The sequence below is a fragment of the Epinephelus moara genome, chromosome 1 (genome assembly GCF_006386435.1).
Source record: "Epinephelus moara isolate mb chromosome 1, YSFRI_EMoa_1.0, whole genome shotgun sequence".
NCBI classification, from domain to species: Eukaryota; Metazoa; Chordata; class Actinopteri; order Perciformes; family Serranidae; genus Epinephelus; species Epinephelus moara.
In genome coordinates this window covers 46,511,099-46,534,095 of record NC_065506.1, presented here as the reverse complement: position 1 = coordinate 46,534,095, position 22,997 = coordinate 46,511,099, and the positions used below count along the sequence as shown (strand labels likewise).

Genomic DNA, 22,997 nt, shown 5'->3' with positions numbered 1-22,997 from the left:
ACTGTCCAAATCCATCCACCTTCAAATCACTCCTCAAAACCCACCTTTTCAAATCCGCTTTTAACCTTTAACATTAGCTTTTCGTTCTCGGTTCCTCATGTGCCCTCCTTTTCTTTGTTTTTGCACTATGCTTTTGCACCTTGTTGTTTTATATTGTCCTTGTCTTCTGTTTATCTCTTTGCACTTACATGTATGTACTTCTTTTCTTTGGATTTAAATGTAAAGCGTCTTTGAGAGCTGTAAAAGCGCTGTATAAATAAAATGTATTATTATTATTATTATTATTATTATTATAAACCAAAAATCAAAGTACACATTAAATACTTTTTTCCAAGACGGTTTCTGTCATTTAAAGTAGTTTTTATAAGCAACTAGTTAAGAATGATAACTAGTTGCAGAATTGTTTTAACCTGGTGGGAACAGTGATGATATGTCAGGTTGTACGACATGCTTGTGTGATGAGTGATGTGACTGTGTGAGACTCACTTGTGACCTCCTGTAGGAAGTCCAGGCAGGGCCGGCTGATCCCAGACATGCTAACAGACACAGCTACCGGCGTCTGGCCCTCGTAGTTCCTGGTGTTGGTATCGGCTCCGTACGCGTAGAGCATCTGGGCGCACAACACATCATCCCTGAGGGCAGACAGGTGCAGGGGCGTCTGACCGTCCTCAAGACGTCCAAGATTAGTGTCCGCCCCCCTCTGCAGGAACATGCGGCAGTACGAGTGATTGCCTTTTATGACGGCATACCGCAACAGGAAGCCATTTTGAATGTCAATGTTGGCACTGTGGTCCAGGAGGATCCGTACGCAGCTGGAACGCTCCCGAATGATGGCCAGCTGTAGTGGTGTGGTCCCTTTGTCACTCAGCGGGTCCACCTCGGCCCTGAATTCGAGGAGGAGACGTACAAACGAGTCTCGGCCGTAGTGGGCGGCCACGTGCAGTGGCGTCCAGCCATCGTTGCTTTTTGCATTTATAATGTCACTGCGATACTCCGATTCCAGCATCAGCCGGGCGATGCGGGCTCTGCCGTGCATAGCAGCGTAGTGAAGTGCTGTGAAGCCACCAATAAAGTCCTTCACTGTGGGGTCGGCTGGACAGAGGAGAGTGGAAAGAGTGAAAAGGAGAGGAAAGTTAATACAGCAGGAGATGTGCTTTGTGCTGTGGGTGACATGAATGGTGATCAGCTGGGACTCTACGGTCCATCTAAACTTTAATCTGTCAAAAAGAACATCTTCACACGTTCACCTGAACTGTTTTAATGTACAGTCCTCTCTAGCTACTACACTAAAGGTCAACTTTTACACTTGACAAATGCAGTGCACCGGAGTTTAGACACAACTAGACATTATGACCAGGCAACTGATTCCCTGAGTGTGAAACCTTTAAACCTGCTTTAACTGTTTAGATCAATTTTAAATGGATTACATGACTTTAGAGCAAGAGACAGAACAGTTTTTATACACTAGTACCAACAGTCATTTCCAGGACATTTCATATCATTTTGTGGAGGAGAAACAGTTCATCACTGGCAGCTGGACAGTATTCCAGAGAAGTGATGTCTTCATAACCACAACAACTTTATTATGTGGTAATGTGTCAGGCTTGATATTACAGTTTTTGCCTCTAACTAGCCAAAACTAAACTGACTCAGCTTTAAGGTTTACTTTAAAGGAATACATCACCCCAAAAATGACATTTTGTATATTAAGGACTCACTGTGTGTGTTGTGTTATATTCGTGATAAAACTGTTTTTTCTCCAGTGCTTCCAAGTTGAACGGTGAATCCAAAAAAGGCATTAGCATTGTTCATGAGTTAACCCTTTGAAACCTGAGCAAATTGGCTTTATTTCTTTAAAAAACATCAGAAGAAGGTAATGAGCAACAACCCGAAAAATATCAAGAGATTAATAAAAAGAGAAAATTAAAAACAAGAAATCAGGAAAAAAAAGACAAAGAAAAATTAATAATTTAATAATAATTTAAAAATGTAATAACATTAATTATAAATATAGTTTTCCATAGCTCTTTCTTTTTTCCCAAGTTTTTTTTTTGTAAAACAACTTTCTACATCTTTTTTTTTTAGCAGTTTGTGGGACATTTCTTTTTCTCACCAAGTTTCTGAAAGAAATTGCACCAAGTTGCTCAGGGTTCAAAGGTTTAAAGTAAATGGAGACTTCATTTAACAACAGCAAAACTACATCAAAACACCTGTTTATAAACTCTCACACAACTCATGCAGTATAATCTATATCTCATATATCCAATCGTATGCTCGGTTGTTCCTGAACACATGCATTTTCACACTGTGACTAACTGATAAACAAATGGTCATTTTGCAGGTGAAGTATTTTCTGAAGGTTTTAAGATTTCTCTGAGCTCACAAAGTCAGATGAAATAGAGGGAATCCATTCAATAATATGAGGGGACCCACAGTTTACTTTAAGGTGCGTGCACAAATATGATATCTGATTCTGAAGTGTTTTATTGTTCTATTCAGTAATTAATTAAATAACAAAACTGCCTAAAAACACAAACAGACAGATGCCTCATAGCAGCTTAAGTCTGTTGGTTAAGGAAATAAACCCCAAATGTAAAGGCCATAGTTGTATTTTAATGTTTTGTGCAACTTTTTTACACAAACATATACAGATTTATAAAACAGATTATTCTCCATCACATTTTCTGTAGATGTAAGGCATGTATGTAAACGTAATGGGCCCCTCCCTGTACCAGATAAATGACCTAATACATGTGACATCATGTTTTATACTCTTAAACTTAAGTGGCTTTCAACTAACACAGAGGTGAGTGAAAGGTCCTCTCTTCCAGTAAAATAACGACCTCTAGTGTTCAGATCTATCATAGCACGTTGTTAACCACCAAATGAAGCCAACTAGAACAGCAGGACAAAAAGAAAAAGACAAAGCGTCTGACCTCCATGCTCCAGAAACACTCGAACACATCTCTCTTTTCCTTTGGCAGCAGAGAAGTGGAGAAGCGTCCAACCGTTGGCGTCGCGGATCTTAGGTGAGTATCCCTGCTCCAGCATTCTCCTGACAGTGCAGACATCGCCCGCTGCCACTGCAGCCTGGATCTGCAGCTCCTCATGAAGCTCAGGGTTCCTTCTGCAGTGATGGTTCAGCATCCTGTCACATTTCGGAATGGGAATGTTCATCTGTACCTAACCTCTGTTCGGAAAAACCCATGAACACATTCTGTATGTCTTTGGGGAACTGGGTGGGTACGTTTCTGATTCAGCTGCAGAGCGTTGATCGACCTGACTGCTACGCTACGAAAATGTTCTACCATCCAAAATTATAAATGTGTTTCACATGTATGTCAGTTTTATTTCAACTGGAATTAAACATGGTCTAATGCACACCTTGTAGATTTTTGATTAGTCTGCTGATTATTTTCACAATTTATCTGTTGATCTGAAAAATTCTCAGCCCAATTTCCCAGAGCCCAAAGTGATGTCTTCAAATTGCTTCTTTTGTCCCACCAACAGTCCGAAACCCAAACACTCATCATTTACTTTTGTAAATGACAAAGTAAAGCAGCAAATTCTCACATTTAAAAAGCAAATTTTAGCTTTAAAAATGACTGAAACATTTAATCAACTGTCAAAATAGTTGGTGTTTAATTTTCTTTCGACTAACTAATCAAGTAATTATTCAAGCCGTATTACAGACATAATATTAGATGACATCTTTACACACTTATATACTCTACTGTGTTTTGTCCACCTTAAACAACTGATGCAGATCTCCTTTACCACAACCAGGACCTACAATGTGATTATTTCACTGAATATGCAAGTGAAAATTAGAGTGTGTGAAGGTGGCAAATTATTGGGACACACCGTTGAGTTCAGACAATATAATTTGCTATTTAGCAAAGAGCAGCAAACTTTACGCCAGCGTCAACTTTCTCTGCTTAAAATGATTAAAGTCTCTAACAGCTTTTGGCGTACCAGCTGTCATTGAAGTGAGTAGCATGTTTTACGGTTTAAGCGCTCTCTGCCAGCGCCGAGTCTGTTGTCTGTTCTTCACAAAAGATCATTTTCAAGGGAAGAAACTCCGCTCTGTGGCACTGTACAGTCAGTTTGACTGACGGCTGATATATTGGCTAATACACAGGCTCAGCAGATTTACGTTGGTAATAATAGAAAAAACATTTCTACCACACATTTTTACCAACCAATTTTCAAAACTTTTACATTATATTTTACACCATTCCCGTGACTTGAAGTAGTTGAAAAAATACCCTACCTCGACACCTCTTTGACAACAAACAATTTTTAGTAGGGAGCATTTCCAAATGTGGACAGGTACGTACATTTATTTTCCCACAACTAAATTTGGCCTCTATTCCACTCCACACCAAAATGTTTGTGGGTTTTGGTGGATAAGCAAACTGCTCACGCTTGCTAACTTTCCTTGCACGTCACACATTCCTGCCGCCAACTAGCTGTACACACCAGTGTGTGTATCTTGAGATACCAGTGATGTTTCAACAATCACGCAATGCAGCAATAGATTTTAAATTAGTAATGAAGGAACGTATTTTGCACAATGTTGGACATGATTTAAACAATAGCTGAAACACTGTCTATTCAAAACATTCTGTAAATTCCAAACCATTTCCAGGCCTGGAAAATAGTTTTTCTAATTTCCTAACTTTTCCAGTAATTTCATGACAGTGAGAACTCTGTATTTATTACAAAAGGGATTTGTTTGCTCTGTTGCTTAGCATTCAATAAGCTCGGCTGTGATTTAGAAAACATTCAGCACAAGCAGGTTTCAGTTTTCTGATTTTCTGGTGTACAGTATTAACAACTGCTAAAAGATTTGGAGATATGGAACAATTAGTGTTGCACGGTATACCGGTACTAAAATAGTACCGCGGTACTAGAGTATTCCAAACGGTACTATACTGCATTTGGAAAATACCGGTACTTTGAAATTGATTCAATTCATTAATTTAGTTAATTTATTTTACTCATTTATGCACACAAACGCCTTTCTTGTTCCTATTGGAGCACAGATTGCGCAAGTGGTGTGTATGACAACACCTGTATCAACATTCGCAGCTGGCGCACGTGAAAAAAGACAAGAGAAAGTCTGCCTCGCAAAGGGAGACAACACGAGACAACACAAACTTGGTGGAACATTTGAGTTACCAAACCGTGACGTCCGTAACACAAACTTGGTGGAACCATGATTTTTTTGGTACCGTTACACCCCTACTATTTATTGTTTTAAAGGTTTGTATCCAAAAGGACTTTTCCTTAGGAAAAGTACCAAAGAGTATCGAAAAGTATCGAAATTCATATTGGTATTGGTACTGAAACAAAGATTTTGGTATCGTGACAACACTAGGAACAATATGCACTTTGTGTTATAATTCTGTCTGGTTACACCTCAACTATCACAAAAAATGTGTCAGCCTCTAACTGTAAAAATATAAACCATATCATAGAGCATTTGCTTACAACTATAGCAGAAATTGGACTTAAGCTACATTTGATTTGCTCCCTGTGTGACTTTAAGTGGCACCTGCCGACATTACTGACAAACTGACTTCATGTCTGCAGATATTAGTCTCGTGCTGCTGAGATAGTTCAAACAGGGTGGTTAGGCATTGACCTCTTCAGTTTGTAACTCTTTCCTCAGTCAGAGCTGAAATGAGGCAAATGGGACACCTTCATGTAGAAGCTGTCTGGGCTACATTTTAGAGTACACCCAGGCCCAGAATCATAGATGCATATTATTCTGAGGACATAGCTAAGGACCACATGATGTTGTTCCAGACCACACAGGTTTAACTCCGACTTTAAGCTACTGACGGAGCAACAGACCTGAGAAGATCAACTATTTCTTTAGTTGAGCGAAATTACTTTTTTTATTGAAGTATTTGAACTTCTTTAATTGACCACTCTTAAATAAGAGGACTGTGTACCTTTTGACAAGCTGAAGAGACGGGCTTCTCTTCGTCATATCGGAGCTGCACCTGTAAATATACAGCTGCACTGTCAGGAAGGCTGAGAGAGGACGGCACTCTGTCTTCAGCTGGTGTTCCTGCAACAGACACGTGCAAAACATAGTCGTTTTTAGAAAGTCAGGAAAAAGTGTAGGAAGTTGGAAACGCTGAAATAAATCACTCATTCTTGAGAATTGGGACAAAGTCTTACTTTTAGGGGGTTTTGATATTTACTCTTCAATTGGGCTGGGAAAATATATTTTAGAAGAAATCTTGACTATTAAACATGGTAAATGGTCGACCTCCCAGTGATTTATTCTTTTCTTGAATAGTATTGATGGTGGATGCCAGAGGTGCCAGAGTTCTGACGGAACTGACGTCCTACCAAAGTTCTATATTTATTAAATTCACTGCAGTTGTAGTGAGGATCAATTTTATTTTTCATGGTTCGCTCAATGCTATTCAAAACACTAATTTTAAAACCATAATTCTTATTTATTTTTGATTTAGAAGGGCTACAGCGTTGACATGTTGTAGTTTAGACACACCTGATAGCAATATTATGCAATGCATTTATCAAAAAGTTAAAAGTTTACCACAACTTGAGCAGCATTCCTGCGAGACAGGAGTTCCCAGATTTAAGATAACCCTTTTAATGCTGATTAAATATGTTTTTGAAGAAATCTGAAGGTGACAAAAATCTAGGACACATCTTTGAAGGACTGGTATTTTCACAAAAAAAAAAAAAAAAAAAATTGAAAACAAAGATGTTTACACATGTTATCAGTACTTACTGTTAATTTTAGACTCTGAAAGCTTTTAACACATTTTCAATTGTTTGAAGTTGTGAATTAAGTCACTACAGTCGCTACCTGCGTCTTTCAGAATTGTTATGTAAGTTATTTTACTTGTTTATAAAACTTTTAATAACCTTACCCTCCACACATCAGAGATTTTCTATCATTTTATGTTCCAGTCAGATCACTAAGGTCCTCAGCTCCTTTACTTTTAACTGTCGACCCATAAATGTCCATTTATTTGTCCCATAAAGGTCCTGGTGAAAGCGCTTTCTGTTTTTATGCTTGTAAACTGTGGAATTCACTGCCTCTAGATATGAGAAAGGACTCTGTGTATTTTACAAGTATATTAAAGACCTATGTTTTTAATCTGATCTGTTAATGTGGAGTAACATTGCAGTATTAATTTTTAACCATTGGTTTTTACCTTATTTTATCACTCCTTTTTTTTTTTTTTTTTTTTTTTTTTTAATATTTTACTGTCTTATAGTTGTAATTTGCTAGTCTTGCTAAACTTTATGTTTTTTGTGTTAACCTTTAAATTGTGTCTGTGTCATTCCACTTTTGCCACATGAAGCACTTTAGGCTGCATGTTTGTATGAAAGGTGCTATGTAAATAAAGTTGAGTTGAATTCTTATCTAGGAAAGGGTGTTTTCAGGCGAGTTAATTAGTTTAAAAAACTAGAGCAGATCAAAATATTTTAAAAATCACATTTTTCATACATAAAAATCAGAGAAATAACATTTCACCACAGAAACGAAACGATGTTGATAAGTTTTGATGTTTTTTAGTGGGACTTGATTTGTCCCAATTCTCAAAAATGGGTGACATGACCGTTTAATAATCTTTATTGATAAACCCAATCAAATATTATGGATTTGTTATAGATAAACTACCACCGCTAGCAACAACAATAGCAACGCTGAATGACAGGAGTGTCAAATGAAATTCATGTCTCAAATGCACAACTAGCTAACAAAAATAGCTTAGGTTTAAAATGAGCTAACGCCTTATGATTAAAACAAATGACTAAACATGGTACCAAGGCGTGAGACTCTGCAGCACCTCCGTGTGAACACATACATGTTAGTTAGCTTCACCGTTTGATGAAAAACAATGGACAATAGAAAGGCTTTACCTGCTAACATGACCAACAATACAAGCCACGTACAAGTAAACAATGACGGTAACTAATGAAAACCGGTGAAACCAATCAGGCAGATGAAAACAGTTTGTTTCTTACATTGCAGAAAATATAATAACTGCGACATACTTCGACAAACACCTGATTTAAGACTGTATTTATGTTAGCTAACGAAGGCTAGCCAGCAAGCTAACAAACTCACTAGCGCTAGCTCGCTAGCTTCTGATGACTTTTCTACCGTTACTTGTGACGGTGGTTACAGATAAACCCCCGGCACACTGTGTGCACCGATATTAAAGTTAATTCTACATATGTAGTGACAAACACAACAGCTTTGATACTAAAAACACTTCACATACTTGACAGACGCGGAGCCGACGGATAACTTAGCCAATCAGCTTCCAGTCAGGAGGAATTGGAGTTATCAAAGATGCATATTTATGTCGCTTTCAACTCAAATCCATCACGTATCTACAAAACTGTGCGTTAAAACTTCACTAAATGTCAGTCTCAGCAATGTTGACCATCATTTCGCTGTTGTACAATCCGTTTTAACAACAAAGTCTCTCTGTGAGCACCTCAGTTTGGCCCCGGCAGCAAAAACATTGTGATTTCCGCTTCCGATCTTTCAGAATAAAAGCATCATTCTCTCAACTCCAAACCAACTGCAAACAGTATAATTTAAAAAACAGGAAAACTAATCTCTTATGCAATATTAGCAAGAAACCTGCCAAAAAAAATCAACTTTAACTTTATTTTGTCCCTAGAGGACAATCAGTTGCACAGCAAGTAAGAACATACATAAAAGGGACAGGAGAGAACACATAAGAATATAAATACTCAACAATCAGGTGGAGGAAAGGGGAACCAAATACAGTGATCTAAAACAACAGAGGTCATCAACAATAGCCAACAATATCGACATCGACAACATCACCATCATGATCATATTGTACTATCTGTTATTCTTAACAGGTGGAAATCTAAGATGGGAGCCAGAAGGCATAAACTAAAACTAAGAGAATAAGGGCTGGGAGCTGTAGGAAAGGATGGCTGTAGCCTTCCTTCCTATCTGTTTATGAAACAGGACAGATAAAGTATTCTGCTGAAGCCCCAAGATCTTGCTACTCGTTTTCACAATGCTACTCAGTTCATTTTTGGACCTGATGCTGAGATTCTCAAACCAGCAGAAAGAAGACAAGGTCAAGACAGACTTAATATAAGATCTGTAAAATAGGATCATAAGGGACTTATCAATGCGAAAATAAGACAATTTCCTTAAGCATGAAAGACGTTGCTGAGAATGAAACAAACTAAAATGTCAGATAAGATAAGATAAGATAAGATAAACTTTATTAATCCCACACTTGGGAAAGTAAAGTAAAAGATAAAATAAAGAAGGCCAAAACTAAAATCAAGATAATATTAAATATTCATGTAGGCGCATGGAAGGGCAGTTAGATTTGCTCTCTCTGCCTCAGGCTTTCCTTGTCTGCATGTGGAAGGGCGGAGAGATGTGCTCTCTGTGCCTTAGGCTTTCTGCATAGGCCAGAGGAAAGGTAGAGGCCCCAGAACAGAGCCATACCACGAAATGTAATACTGAAAATGGAAATAAAGTTTTCTTTGACTAAAGTGTTCCTGACTGAATTATATTCAACTGTAACCTTACAGTTAAAGCCCATTACATTACTGTGATATAACAGCATGTTCCTGTAAAATTTCTGTATTTAACTGTATAACATTGGATTACTGTGATTAAACAGAATTACTGTATTTGATTGTAATCTCACAGTTAAACTCTATATGTTACTGTGATTTAGCAGTGTACTTATGTGAAATTACGATATTTACCTTTGTGAATTTCACAATAAAGTTCTGAATACAGTTAAATACAGTTGTGATAATAATGTAATTTATCTAAAAAAAAATACAGCTACATATTGTAAATTTCTTTATCGTAAAAGTACAAAAAATATTCCAGCGTAAATCAATTTATTTTCATTGTGAGTTAGAAAATAGTCGGTAGGTCATCCGACACCCAGCACCATGTCAGTGCTGTAAAATGTCTACTGCACAACTGAAGGTTCAGTCCATGTTTACTACCAAAATGCTATGTTTTTCACTGATATATAATCCACCAGACAGAAGCGCGTTGAAAGTCGCTTTTATTTTGAAGGCTCATGTGATATACATCCGGTTTTATCGTGTTAACTCTCGGTGACTTGACTCAGCTTCTGTATTGTCGACCCATTTGTTGTCGCTCTGCTTCCGTGTGCATCACATGGCAGGAAGAGCATCATGGAGCACACAGCAGGCTGCAGAGACAGCTCCTCCGTCAGTCAGCGCTTTGACTGCCTCACACATGTGTCCAGATGTTTTCAGACGGGGACATGTCCCACACAAAGTGCTGCCGAGGTGGCCCGTGTGATATTCTCCGGGGTGTGTGGACCGGTCCCCGGTGAGGACAGAGAGAGTGGTCCTGCAGAGAGCTGTGATCTGACCTGCATCAGTGTGAGTCTGGTGGAGAGGATCACCTCTGACCTGACGTCCCGGGTCCTGCCTGCTGCACTGACCTCCTACTGCAGGGAGATCCTGACGGTGTTTCAGGAACTGGATCTCATGTCCCAACTTGTAAGTGCTCCACTCTCCTCAGGCTGACTATGAAACACAGATACATTTTAACACAAGTGTTTTATACAGTGAGATTTCACTACCCCACAGGTCCAGCTGTTCCAGGCTGAGGACCAGATCATCTCACATCTCGCTGCAAAGACTGCATCAACATGTGTTTTCTATCAGCTCCTCAAATCTGTGAGTTCTCAGGCTGAACTTTAAAGAACACTGAAGTGTTTGCTTAGAAAACTTTTCTGTCTGTCTGTCATGCATCATGCATCTGTTTTGTGTTAAAGGTCCCATATTCTGCTCGTTTTCAGGTTCATACTTGTAAGTTGCGTTTCTACTTGAGCATGTGTACACACTTTAATGTTTAAAAAAAGACAGTTTTCCTCATATTATCTCCCTGAATATACCTGTAGTCACTATGTGTCTGAAACACTCAGTTTTAGTGACTGTCACTTTAATGTGGGATTTATACTTCTGCATCGAATTGACGGCGTACCTATGACGTAGACTCTGCTTCCATGTAGAGCCTACGCTATAGCCTGACATGCACCTCCCCAGAAATGTAACTACACGTGGCGGCGACGCAGACCTCCTGTCTGTTTCTGTAAGCTGAATCCATTTCCCTCAGTGGAAACAAAACTTTTATTTACTTTTATTTCACAAATAAGAAACAATAAATGGTGAAGACAATAAAACCTCCACTAAAATAGCATTTTAAATCTTCTGTGTGTGATTTATCCTGGCTTGTCACTAAGCTAAAATCATAGGCTGGCGCTAATAATGTTAGCATGTTGTATTTGTTTGGAAAACATGTTAAGTATAAGACAGTTGTTTTGTCGGTGAATGTTGTGAGTTGTAATGGAGCCGAATTTTGCAACGTTACCTTTGTTAAATGTTGCTGTTGTCCCTGGCTTCATATGAGTAGAGGAAAAGTCCACTAGCCGCAAAGCTAATTTATACAATGTAAAGTGCCATAGGCTTGTGCTAATAACGTTAGCATGTTGTATTTGTGGGGAAAATGTGTGCTACAAGTGTTTGTCTGTGAATGCTGCGAGTTATAGTGAAGCTGATTTGTGCACTTGTGTTTGAAATTGTCTCTATTAAGCCATGTTTAATGTGTGTTTAATGTGTGTTTAATGAGTGTTTAATGTGTGTTTAATGTGTGTTTAATGAGTGTTTAATGTGTGTTTAATGAGTGTTTGAATCAGTAAGACTTTACAGCACTGCACAGAAACCCTGATGCCAGCTAGTGTTTTGGAGGTGTAACTGCAGAGTGACACACCATGCAGAAGTATAAATGCTCACAACGGCGTAGGCCATGTGCGTAGACTATGGCGTAGACTTTGCATAGCACTGATGCACAAATATAAATCCTGCTTTGATCCCCCTCCCAAAAAAGCCCAGTCTGCTCTGATTAGTCAGTGTTTGAGGTTCTTCCACATCTGTGCTCTCAGTGTCTCTGCGTCCTTGCTGCCAGGAGAATGACTGTAATGGTGCTCCAACGGCATGAAAAAATGTATGAAGTAAATGCCACATCAGAATCAGGATGTATGATGTACAGTTTCATTTCTCAGGGCACCGTCAGTCCTGTGTGGCAGCAGAAGTGTGTGCAGACGTTCTACAACTCAGCCCTCGGTCCTGAGCTGGACGCCTGTCTGTGGTCGCTGACTGAAGTCCTGAAAATACTTTTCAAAGGAGCTCATCAAGGTAAAACTGGTTAGTTAGTCTGTTCACACTGTGAGCAGAAGCTTAAACCTGAGTTACAGCCAATACATTCAGCATCATATTTGTGTTTGGCCATATCATCGAGCTAATTTGCTGTCTCTGTCATGTTGTTGTTGTCAGTTAGTCACTCGCTCTACAGCAGGGAATAGCACTTCAAAGTAAAAGCTCTGTGCTGGAAATTCACTGTACTTCAAAATAAAGTGTATTTTTTACAAATTTGACACATTCGTGAGTCAGTTGTGGTCCATTCAGAACAGACCTGGGACTCACTTTTGGACCAGGAGCCACCAGTTGGGAACCACTGGTCTAGAAGAGCCTTGTGATTAATCATTTTATCCCCATTCAGTTAAGTGGGGTGCTTAAACTAAAGGAGCTGGCTCGGCTTGTGTTAGTCTCCAGTGCGTTTGCTCTCTGGCCTCCATGGTGTTCAGGTATTTTCGTACCGCAGAAATAGAGCCTTTTTGGTTTTACATGCCATTGAGCAACTTTCATAGGAATGAACAGCGGTCACACCTCTGCTGCTGTATCCAGTTTTCGCAGCAGCCACCATAGTTAGCAGCTCCTCCGTAATGAGCTGAACAGAGTCTGAAAAACGCTCATTTTTAAAATGTTGCTTAAAAACTTCTGATGTCTTTGTTCATCTCTGCAGTTTCTTGTAAGTCGCTGATCAACATTCGTTGTGTCTGAACAGATTTATCTTCCAACATATCTTTGATGTGTTGTTGCGTCTCATCTGTCATATTGAATGTGTGTATTTTCTTCCATCAGACACCCTTGGGAAACTTCTGTCAGCGTTTGACTCCAGCCTCAGTGCTTTGTGTTCAAAGTTCCTGCCTGAGGAGAGAAAAGAGGCGACGCAGTGTTCAGTGGAACGCTGGGGAACAACATTCTGCCTCCTGCTGGACCTGCTGGAGGTGCTGACCGCGTCCAGTTTGATATGTGGAGCCGGTGTGTGTCTGAAGAGTCAGAGAATAACTCACATCCACTCCTCAGCACTGCTGACAACAATCAGCTGCTGCTCAGAGTATTTTGTCAAAAAGCGAGCGCTGCTGCTTCTGAAGAGAGCGGTGCTTCAGAAGGCTGGAGAGGACTGGGCTTCAGGTGACGTGCTGTCCGCTGGAATAAAACACAAGCACTTCAGCTCTGATATGAGTCTGCTGGCTCACAGTGTGCTCACAGCTGTGGCTACTAACTGGCTGCAGAGTGTTCAGGTGGAGTCAGCCTCTTTCTTTGGGGGGGCGAGATGCGTCAGAGTCGAGGAGGGTCAAAAACCAGACTGTGTGATGCTGAGGGCTGTCAGCCTGCTTCTTCTCAAGTCCATTGAGCTTCACATCCAAACAGCTGGAGGAGCAGGTGAGAATCCATGATGAAGTGATCTTTAAATAACGCAAAGTATCAAGATGTCTGATTGAGTGGCATTAGTAGATTTTTTTGCTCACATGCTGCAGGCTGTAAACCCAAAACAGAAACTTGAAAGAAGCCAAAACTATTAGTCGAGCTGAGGGGAACTATCAGCTCCTCCGCAATACAAGGTGAGGCTTTATGCTGATACCGTCCTGTGTCCTCTCACAGCAGGAGCGGACAGTGCTGCAGAGGTTTCTGGGTATCTGCAGAATCTGTGGGGCTTCCTGCAGCAGTGCGGTGTCCAGCTGACGGAGGTCACTCACCGCTGCTGCTGGATCAGCCTGCTGTTTGGAGAACAGGACGATGACATGATGGAGGCAGCCAAAGCTTTGCTGTCCATATTCTTACATCACAGGTACAGCAGATATACAGACGCATGTGTGATTTATTTTCATCAACATGACATTTAGACAAAGTTAAATAAGTGTTTCACTGCTGGAAAGATGGTCTGTTGAGGAAGCTGGGCTGTCTGTGCCGTAGGAGAACGATGCAAATACTTCATGACCAGAGAAAAGGGCTGTGATGTACAAAGTTTTTTTTTAGTAATAACCAAAAGTCTCTTTGATGATAAACAAATATGCTGATATATGAGGGCAGGGGTTATATTCAGTCTCAATGACATAAGCCAAAATCCCCAAACAACCCAAGCAAAAACTCTTGCACAAAGTGACCGACAACCATGTTGCGTCATGTAACATCGGAGCTCTCTGTTACACAGAATCAACTGAATTTGCACTTCTGTTTCTGCCTGTAAACAAACCAGGTAGCTGTCAGCTGTGCACTCGAGATCAGACTGGAGATGTAACCACTTAAAAGATGGACGAGTACTTGCTATCTTCCTACGTGTGTACATTTTAAACAGAAAACATGTTTTATATTGTGATATTTACTGGAAATGACAGAATACAACCAACAGCAAGTAGGCTAGCTTGTTATTAGCCATGGTCATTTAGCTCATGAGAAATTTCCAGCCTCCTGGCGATCTCTCTGCAGCCAGCTGACACCTTACTTTGGGCTCTGTAGTGAAATGAGGGGGCTTCGTTTAGATAATTCCTAATTTTAACTCCATAAATCAGCGGCCCTTCATCTACTGCGGTGCTTTCAAAGCGAGAGATAGGAATAAGTACAGACAAGGTGTCTGACAAAAATTCAGCTCCAAACGGCGCAACTTGTCATGGTGCGTTAGGACAACTCCTTCACCAGCTTCAGATCCAAAATGTCGTCATATTGGTGCAGTTTTAGTTTCCTTGACTCAGCCATGTCTCGTCTCGTCACCCCAAAAAACACACGCACTTTACAGTCAACAAACACAACATGTGCTGCTCTTCCTCTCCCACCTCTGCTAAAATTTGATCCTTCGTGTTGCCGTGCTCGACTCACAGCCTGTCAGTCACTAGTGTCAGTCTGTATATAAGCAAACATAATGTTATATCAATCACATTGTTGTATTGCTTTGTACTAATGCAATATGAGTTGGATCAATACTGTGATGCCGTCAACACAGGTTTTTGGTGAAGGTTACTTTTTAATCTGCCAGGGTGTGTCATAATGACAAAAGCTGGTTTAGCCGGTCTGCATTTAATCAAACTGGTTTGAGCTCACACACTGGACCAGAGCGGCAAAACCAGAAATCAACTCAGTCCTACTTCCAAACACGCTTGATCAAAGCTGAGCAAGTTTCGCTTGAGATCACACCAAAACAGGAAGTGCATGCTCAGATTTGTCCATCTTGTAGACTTAAATGTGAATGGTAGATGGAGCAAACACGCCTTCAACCAGAGAAGAAAAACCAATCAGTGAAATCAGATGCAGTCCAGGGCAGTGGTGGTATCATGTTTTCAGAGTGAGCTGACTGAGCTGCTTGTTTCCTCCTGCAGACGGTGTTCAGGGTTGGAGGACTCTGCTGTGTTGGAGGCAGCCTGTGCGTCCGGCTGCAACCCTCACTGCCACTTCCTGCTGCTGCTCCAGAGCATCTCCTTCGACCACAGCATCCTCCTCGACTTCCTCATCTCCACTGAAACCTGCTTCCTGGAGTACTTTGTGCGGTACCTCAAGTACCTGAGAGCTGACTGGCCGGGCTTCACTGCAGCATGTGGACGAATCAGCTGGCCTCAGCTGTCACTGACTGCCTCATGTGGTGGTGATGTGTTAAAGGTGACATGTAAAGGTCAGCCAGATGGAGTTGAACACAGCTCCTGTGACCAGCCCACAGGTGTTACTTCACCAGTGGGAACGATGAGTTCGGCTGCTGGGATTCACCTTGTAGAGTACGACAGTTCTGATGAGTCTGAGCCAGAGGACATGGAGGTTTGTCAGGATGAACCAGGAGCAGCTGTGTGTGAGAACATTAGTGCTATGCATGTGAAACAAGAGATTAGTGGACAACCAGTACCCATCAAGCCGGAACAATATGAGTCATTGAACTCAACAGGATCACTAAGTGAACCTAACTCCACACCAGAGAGAAGACCAAGAGGATCGCCACTGTCGGTGTTACAGACTGAGGAAGCATCACGTCCAGGTCCACAGCTGACCTGTAAAACATTAGCCAGAGCAGTCCTCTGTATGTCAGCACTCAGAGAGGTGGTGACGAGGCTGCAGACGAAGAAACTCTTCCCGTACAACCCTTCGTCACTCTTAAAGCTCTTAGCACAAGTAGAGAACTGTTCCTAGCGATCACGTCTGTTACAGTTCAATAAAGATATATGTTTTGTGAAATGTAAATAGTCCAGTGTCTGTTTGTCCTCCCATAATTTTTAGACATGTCCATGCATCTTCCATCAATCAGTCCAGCACCAATCATTTGCCATATGAAATCATACAAACAGGGTTTATACACATTTTTACTAACACATTTCCATGGGCCTTTCCCAAACCGCCCCCTACAACCTCTCCCTCGCTGTCCTAAACCAAGCAGCGAGGAGTGGAACTGCGTTATAAAACAGCAATGGCTGCATTTATCCCCTTCACCTATCCTCTCAGTTGCAAAGGTGTCTACAAACGGAGTTAAACTCTGTGATGGAGTGGGTAGGGTCTGGTTTTGGACAGGTCCCATGACTGAAACAAATTTTCATCACCATTGCATTCTGTGGAAAGTATGTGTGTAACATTACATGAAAAGATTAAAGATCCATTAATAAAAAATGTACCGGTAGTTTCTTAAAATACGCAGCCAGTCAAAAAGAACATATAATAGTTAAGTACTTGTGTTTACTGCATCTGAATCTGGGAGTCATCTGGCTGTTGGGGAAACCATGACCTAAAAAAGCTGGCTTGTGTCTTCGTACAACTAGAGGGAATAATGTGAGTGAAAATTATGCACCTTCAGTGTCACAGTACCTCTGCAGTTGGGGCTTCGTTTCTGGACACAACACCTAAAATGGTCCCTTGTTTGATGGTGCATGCATCACTGCAGCTGACAGCAGGTGTCACATTGGTCACCAGGGTAAAGAGGTTAGCTCCTTTAGCATGGCTAGCTAGTGGAGCCTCTCCCATGTGTCAAATGTCAAATGTTTTACTACACAGTCCACATCTTGCATGTCCTGGATCTTGTTCATTCTCATGCCATGCCTTTGTATTGTCCAAGTGAAGCCGGACATTAATACATCTGCATTTTCCACTTCCAACACAGTTCAACAATATTCTCCATCATGCAGCAAATAAACTCTGACAGCCGGCATGACTGTCTGTAGTCACGTTTCCGTTACAGTTTTGCGCAAAATAAATGCGCTATTTCTAAAGTTTCGACAAAGTACAATTGCGACTTGCAAGTGTTTCCATTAAAGGGTGTTCTGCGTATGAGCTGTAATTCTCGTCCCACGAGACTCCACTTTGTTTGCGGAAGTAAGATGGACATTCCAAATCTCTTGCAAGCTGGAGCAATCATCTCGGTTGCCACTGCTGCTGTTGCAGTAGTCTACAACCCAAGACGCTCGGTTGCCACTGCTGCTGTTGCAGTAGTCTACAACCCAAGACGAGGAGAGCGAGTGGTATTCCAAAGGCAAAGTCCTTATGTGTGGCAGTGACCATGGATAAAGGATTTCTGGGAGAGGATCATGAACAAGGAATTCACAGAGGACTTGAATGTCTGGTGACGTATATTTGAAAAACCACCTCATGAGAGTGTAAAAACGTTTTCTCGATATTTGAGAGTTTTTTCGAAATGTAGGTGTTTCCATTATCAGTTTATTGGCAGTCATCCGAGGTCCAGCACGCTACTGAGAGAGACTGATTAAACAACGAGCACCAGCTGTGCCAATCAGCTCTCCTGGCACTGATCTTCTTCTCCTGAAGCTGAATGCAAACGATGATCACCTCCAGTGTAATTTTCACATATATATCTTGAAACAATGATTAGAATGTCACAGAAAGTTATTGCATACAATTAAGAAAAGTTGTAGGCGTAAATCTAATGTCCACCAATCCATCTGTCCATTTTCAACTGCTTATCTGAGGCCAGGTCACAAGGGTGGCAGGCTAAGCAAAGTACTCCAGGCAACCCTCTCCCCAGCAACACATTGCAGCTCCTCCTGGGGGCCAGATGAGATTTATGATCCTTTCAGTGTGTTCTGGGTCTGGCCCGGGGCCTCCTACCAGTTGGACGCACTTTGAACACCTCTAACTGGAGGCGCTCAGGAGGCATCCAGTTTAGATGCCTCAATCACCTCAAATGGCCCGTTTTGATGCAAAGGGGCAGTGGCTCCTTCAGAACTCCCTTTGGATGTCAGCCACCCTGAGGAGGAAACTCATTTTGGCCGCTTGTATCTGTGATCTTATTCTTTCGGATACTACCCAGAGCTCATGACCATAGGTGAGGGTTGGGACGTATATAGACCGGTAAATTGAAAGCTTTGCCTTCTGGCTCAGCTCCCTCTTCATCATGACACCCCAGCAGAACCGCTGATCCATCTTGCTCCATTTTACCCTCACTTGTGAACAAGACTTTGAGATAACTGAACTCCATCGCTTGGGGCAGTAACTGTCTCCCAACCCAGAGGAGGCAATCCACTGTTTTCCGGCAGAGAACCATGGCCTCAGACTTGGAGGTGCTGACTCTCATCCCGACCGCTTCACACTCGGCTGCAAACCGCCCCACTGCATGCTGGAGGTCACGGTGTGATGAGGCTAACAGAACCACATCATCTGCAGAAAGGAGAGATGCAATTCTGAGGTCCCCAAACTGAAACCCGTCCTTCCCCCCAGAATGGATCATCATGTACATTTATTTTAGAAAACCTTTTTTTTTTCAAAATAAATGCAACAAAACACAAAACATTTATGAAGTGATCAAACTGTCTTTATTCCTTTGCGTTTTTATCTAAAGCACTTAAATAATTTGTCGTACTACCTCATATTCCCTCAGTCAAGCTGCAACACAAGCAGTGCAACGTCACCACATCAGATATACTGTATAGCCATCAGTAGCCGGGGGGAAACACGAAAAATGCATGTTACCGTGTGGCATTTCACAATGGAGCTATAACACATCGGAGGTTGCGCTTATACACATGCAAATTAAATCAGGTGAGTGGCAGCAAACCTACCACCCAATCAACATATACACGTGCTTTATACTCTAAGATCTTCAACAGGAGTTAAAAAGACACCTTAACCATGAATAAGTAAGAAAATAAAAGTCGCACACAATCTACATACACTCCATATACGATATTGCACTTAGAACACAGTATATACAAGACATTTTACAATGCAGCACATCGGTATGAGAACCAACACAAAGATAACATGGATAGACCCATCCGTCAAAATCAGTGTTGTGCTGGTGCCTCTCACTCCAGAGTCAGTTTCGCCTCAACGACCAAACTGTCCTTCATGTGTAATATCGAAATTATTTTACAAAACCTTCTGGTAGAGAATCATAGAGTGGTGTTGATGAATATATGGATATAAACTCATGCTTTCACAACTAAAGCTCCACCAACAGCAGCAGCTCTTTTCTCATCAGTGACATGTGACTACAATCACAACCCAGTACCTTCACACAGGTGAATGGTCTATTAGGATTTCAATCCTAAATTTTATATGTGACCTGACATTGCTTTTATAAATTAAGATAACAAGAGCAAAAGGCAGTCGAGGCGGCGGCAAAAAGGTTGGGAGCCATTACAAAGCAGGGACAGGTTAGAGCAGTACAGGCCGGGAGTGTTTCCTATCGCCAGAGGAAGAAGGATAAAATCAGAAAAGGTATGTCGACCTAGGTGGAATGCTTTGACTTGACAAGTTGTGACTTATAAGACCCAATCGGAGCAAATGTGGCTTCTGTGTCATCATTTTTGAAAGTCTCCATTTTCACCCGTCTATAAAAAAGCAGAGTTTTCAAAGGTCACTATTTTAGGGGTTAGGAATCTCTGTAGTCGTCTGGACGCAAGGCGTAACTGTAGCAATAGTTTGGTGTTTTAAACAAAAATTAGTGTGGATATAGCCTGAGGCCCAGAAGGGACAAACCAAACCTGAAACTGCTTTATTCAGTGTTTTTTTACTGGTTAAATCACCTGGTTGGTTTGGTTTGGAAAGAAAGAGACATCTGCAGATAATTCAGCTCCTGGTTAAAACTTCCTGAACATGTGGCTCTTAAGTTATCAGAGAAAAGAAATTGATTTTTGTAACGCGACATTGCTTTATTGAGTGTTTTCACTGGTTTTAATCATGTGTGGTCTCATTTTTAAAACATTGCGTACACACTAAATGAGGCCTGAATGAGGCGTACGCCACTCCCTACGCAAAAGTTGTGATCTATGAAAACAGACCTGAAACTTTGACCCATGCTGACGAGCATTTTGGAGATGGGACACTGAAGATGCAGATGATAAGGTGGAAGCCTGATTGTAGACACTGTTGAATCTTTTTTGGCATACACCATTTTTGGCTTTTGTCCATACGTACATTTTTAGTATGGATCCTACACATTGTTTTATAAATGAGACTCCTGGTCTGTTTGTTTTGGACAGAAAGAGACAGATAATTCAGCTCCCAGTAAAAACCTCCTTTGGAACACTGGAGGAAGTCTTACCAGGAGAAGTTTGCAATCTGCAATCGTCACTGCTAGATGTCACTAAATCCCCCTAGATCTTACACATTGACCTTTAATCAGTGTCCTCTTGAAACAGCTTTGCATCTTTGGATCTTGGACTCTCTTTCTGGCCCTGACTTTGAATCCTTCTACCACCAGTTTGCTCTAACACCAAGTGAACCAGCTTGGACGTCCAACCCCAACTAGGTTTGCCTTAGACCCCACTATCTCCTGTATTCTCCTTCTCAAATCTCTCTTAGATACTTTCCTGCCACTGTGTGGTTTGGGGCTCCTCCTGGCTAAACGGGGTCCACATGGTGTTTGAACTCTTGAGTGACAACTGTGCCTTGGCTCCCTATTCCAACCTGCATGGTTGATGGAGACTATTTAACCCTAACCCTAACCCTCACATAACCACAATCTTTCCTAAACCTTCATCAAATATTGCCTACCCTTTATTCATACCTCAAAAATTGCTCATCCCCATGACAACTAAATTTCCCCAACCACAGGTATGTTGTAATTGCCACACAGAACTGAAATACTTCAAAAGTGTTGGCACTGAAAATGATCCCATCTTGCTTAATCGTCCAGCATCAATGTTCTGTCTGGCTTTAAGGCTGGTTTTACAGATACGGGGTTTTAAAGGCCAATATGATATTCAAGACCAGTGGTTCCCAACTGGTGGGTCGTGGTCCAAAATTGGGTCATGGCTCCATCCTGAATGGATCCCCTGGTGACTCGCAAACTTACAGTGAATTTCTGGCACACAGCTTTTAGCTGAAGTGTCATTTCCTGTTGTAGAGTGAGTGACCAATGGACAAATACTTGACAGAGACAGCAAACTAATTCAACGACATGGAGAAACACAAGCATGACGCTGAATATATTTAACTGTGTGGACCTTCAACTAACGACGAAGAAGAAATCCGGACCCTGTGGCTTAACCAGTTGGGAACCGCGGGTTTTGTGCCGATGGTTTTGTGTCAATATCTTTAAATTGGATCATTTTTATGTCAAAGTGGAACAAGAATTCAGTGTGTCTACCAAACGTTTAAACTTATCAGGATGGAAAAGCCTCTGAAACAGCATCACGTGACACTAAAACACATGGGACACTGGAATCCGCACCAAAGAAATTCTCTTGGGATTAGCAGCTCTTTAAAGCAAGGTGACATACCGTACCCATTTAATGGTAGGGAAAACCAGGGATAGATAAAAGGATAGGTGCGGTTTACAACAACTTGGGTCTTAATTTTACAGCTTTGTCCATATTTTCTGCACTCACTTTGAGTTTTACCTCCATCCAAAGAAATCCTGTTTACAAGCTGTCTAACTTCTGGTGTAGCAAGAAGATCTCAGCAATACTCTGAAAAAGAAATGATGGTCAAAACTATGAAAAGTAGACCCAAGTTGTAATAAACCGGAATTTCGCTTCAATATTTTATATGAATAATTCTATAAAAACACTTCTGAACAATTACACAAATAAATAAAGAAAAGTTTAAAGAGTAAATGTGTATGTAAAAGCATGACTACAAGAACTCTACGCTGTTTTTATGTAGCTGCTGATTTGATGAGCCTCAGTGACATCAGCAGACTGGCTGATGTCTCACTATTCTGTCAAACCCAATCCTCAGTCTAAGTCTTGTTTACAGGAGAGCAGTGGTACGCGTTCTACAATGAACATCATTATATTCCTTTTTGGCCGCCAAGAGGGAATATAATGAATGAATGTCACTATAAACTACACGTTCGCTTTTTGCAGTAAAGTCCAAAAAATCCATCTGATCCCCATCGTGAGCACTTGTCTTCATATTAGGAAGTTGGGTCCAAATCAGAAAATAAAGCCCCTTCATCCTTCTGGCCTTTTGAGGCTCTGTTCAGGATCCTTTTAGGAAGTGAAAGATTCGGACCGAAGCTCGTCCAGTTTAAATATGTGCAGTTCTTGAAGCATCCACTCACAGATGTTGTCCTTTCAGTGTTTGCTCAGTCGTTCGTCTCATGTAGTCCATCTGTTTTACAAAAATGTAGTGTGGTCATGACTGCTCACTGCCACTAGGTGGAGTCCGGATCCTGTGAACAGGAACCACAGCATCTCTGTTTGTACATATCCAGGTTACACAGCTTCAGTCTCTTCACCACACTGCAGTACTGGGTGGTGTCCTTGCATTCACCTGCATGGGAACAAAATACTCAGTTTAATCACTGAAGAAAAAACAATGTGATTGTTGTTGAAGTTTTTTGTTTGAAGTCATATTTCCCTGAAAGAAACTGATACAACTTGTCT

The 22,997-nt window shown here is 41.2% G+C and overlaps 3 protein-coding genes and 1 long non-coding RNA gene across 8 annotated transcripts in view; 2 read left to right on the top strand and 2 right to left on the bottom strand.

The window, feature by feature from the left end:
* asb7 (ankyrin repeat and SOCS box containing 7) overlaps positions 1-8,529 on the bottom strand; it is a 22,135-nt gene extending 13,606 nt beyond the window's left edge. Inside the window, exons 1-4 of one of the 3 annotated variants that reach the window (XM_050052945.1) lie at positions 8,286-8,529; positions 5,964-6,082; positions 2,937-3,148; positions 487-1,092 (exon numbers count right to left, since the gene is read on the bottom strand). In XM_050052945.1, coding sequence (XP_049908902.1) covers positions 487-1,092; positions 2,937-3,148; positions 5,964-6,001 — 856 coding nt within the window. In that variant the 5' untranslated portion in view covers positions 6,002-6,082; positions 8,286-8,529. Of the gene's footprint in view, positions 1-486; positions 1,093-2,936; positions 3,191-5,963; positions 6,083-8,285 lie in introns of all 3 variants that reach the window. The other 2 variants (XM_050052960.1, XM_050052952.1) reach the window with 2 other exon arrangements.
* Positions 1-22,997, top strand: part of LOC126395578 (uncharacterized) — a 280,183-nt gene that overhangs the window by 162,409 nt on the left and 94,777 nt on the right. The gene's annotated exons all lie outside the window — the stretch shown is intronic.
* On the top strand, positions 10,109-16,389 carry lins1 (lines homolog 1). Of its 2 annotated transcripts, none has more exons than XM_050052652.1 (6): positions 10,109-10,557; positions 10,648-10,737; positions 12,123-12,255; positions 13,042-13,626; positions 13,849-14,032; positions 15,555-16,389. In XM_050052652.1, exons 1-6 carry the CDS (start codon positions 10,225-10,227, stop codon positions 16,348-16,350), a joined length of 2,121 nt encoding a protein of 706 aa, XP_049908609.1. In that variant the 5' UTR covers positions 10,109-10,224; the 3' UTR covers positions 16,351-16,389. The 2 variants fall into 2 exon arrangements, with proteins under 2 accessions (XP_049908609.1, XP_049908599.1); XM_050052642.1 differs by having other exon boundaries at positions 10,111-10,557; positions 13,846-14,032.
* adamtsl3 (ADAMTS-like 3) overlaps positions 18,977-22,997 on the bottom strand; it is a 313,154-nt gene continuing 309,133 nt past the window's right edge. The window contains exon 32 of the mRNA XM_050052262.1: positions 18,977-22,884. Within this exon, the coding sequence (XP_049908219.1) occupies positions 22,766-22,884 (119 nt within the window). The 3' untranslated portion in view covers positions 18,977-22,765. The remainder of the gene's footprint in view (positions 22,885-22,997) is intronic.

What these genes read in the sequence shown, in the direction of transcription:
- lins1 (XM_050052642.1), top strand. Translation starts at nt 10,225, where the DNA reads ATGGAGCACACAGCAGGCTGCAGAGACAGCTCCTCCGTCAGTCAGCGC. An exon ending in TGGATCTCATGTCCCAACTT is followed by an intron (nt 10,558 to 10,647) that starts GTAAGTGCTCCA and finishes ACTACCCCACAG; the next exon opens with GTCCAGCTGTTCCAGGCTGA. An exon ending in TCTATCAGCTCCTCAAATCT is followed by an intron (nt 10,738 to 12,122) that starts GTGAGTTCTCAG and finishes TTCATTTCTCAG; the next exon opens with GGCACCGTCAGTCCTGTGTG.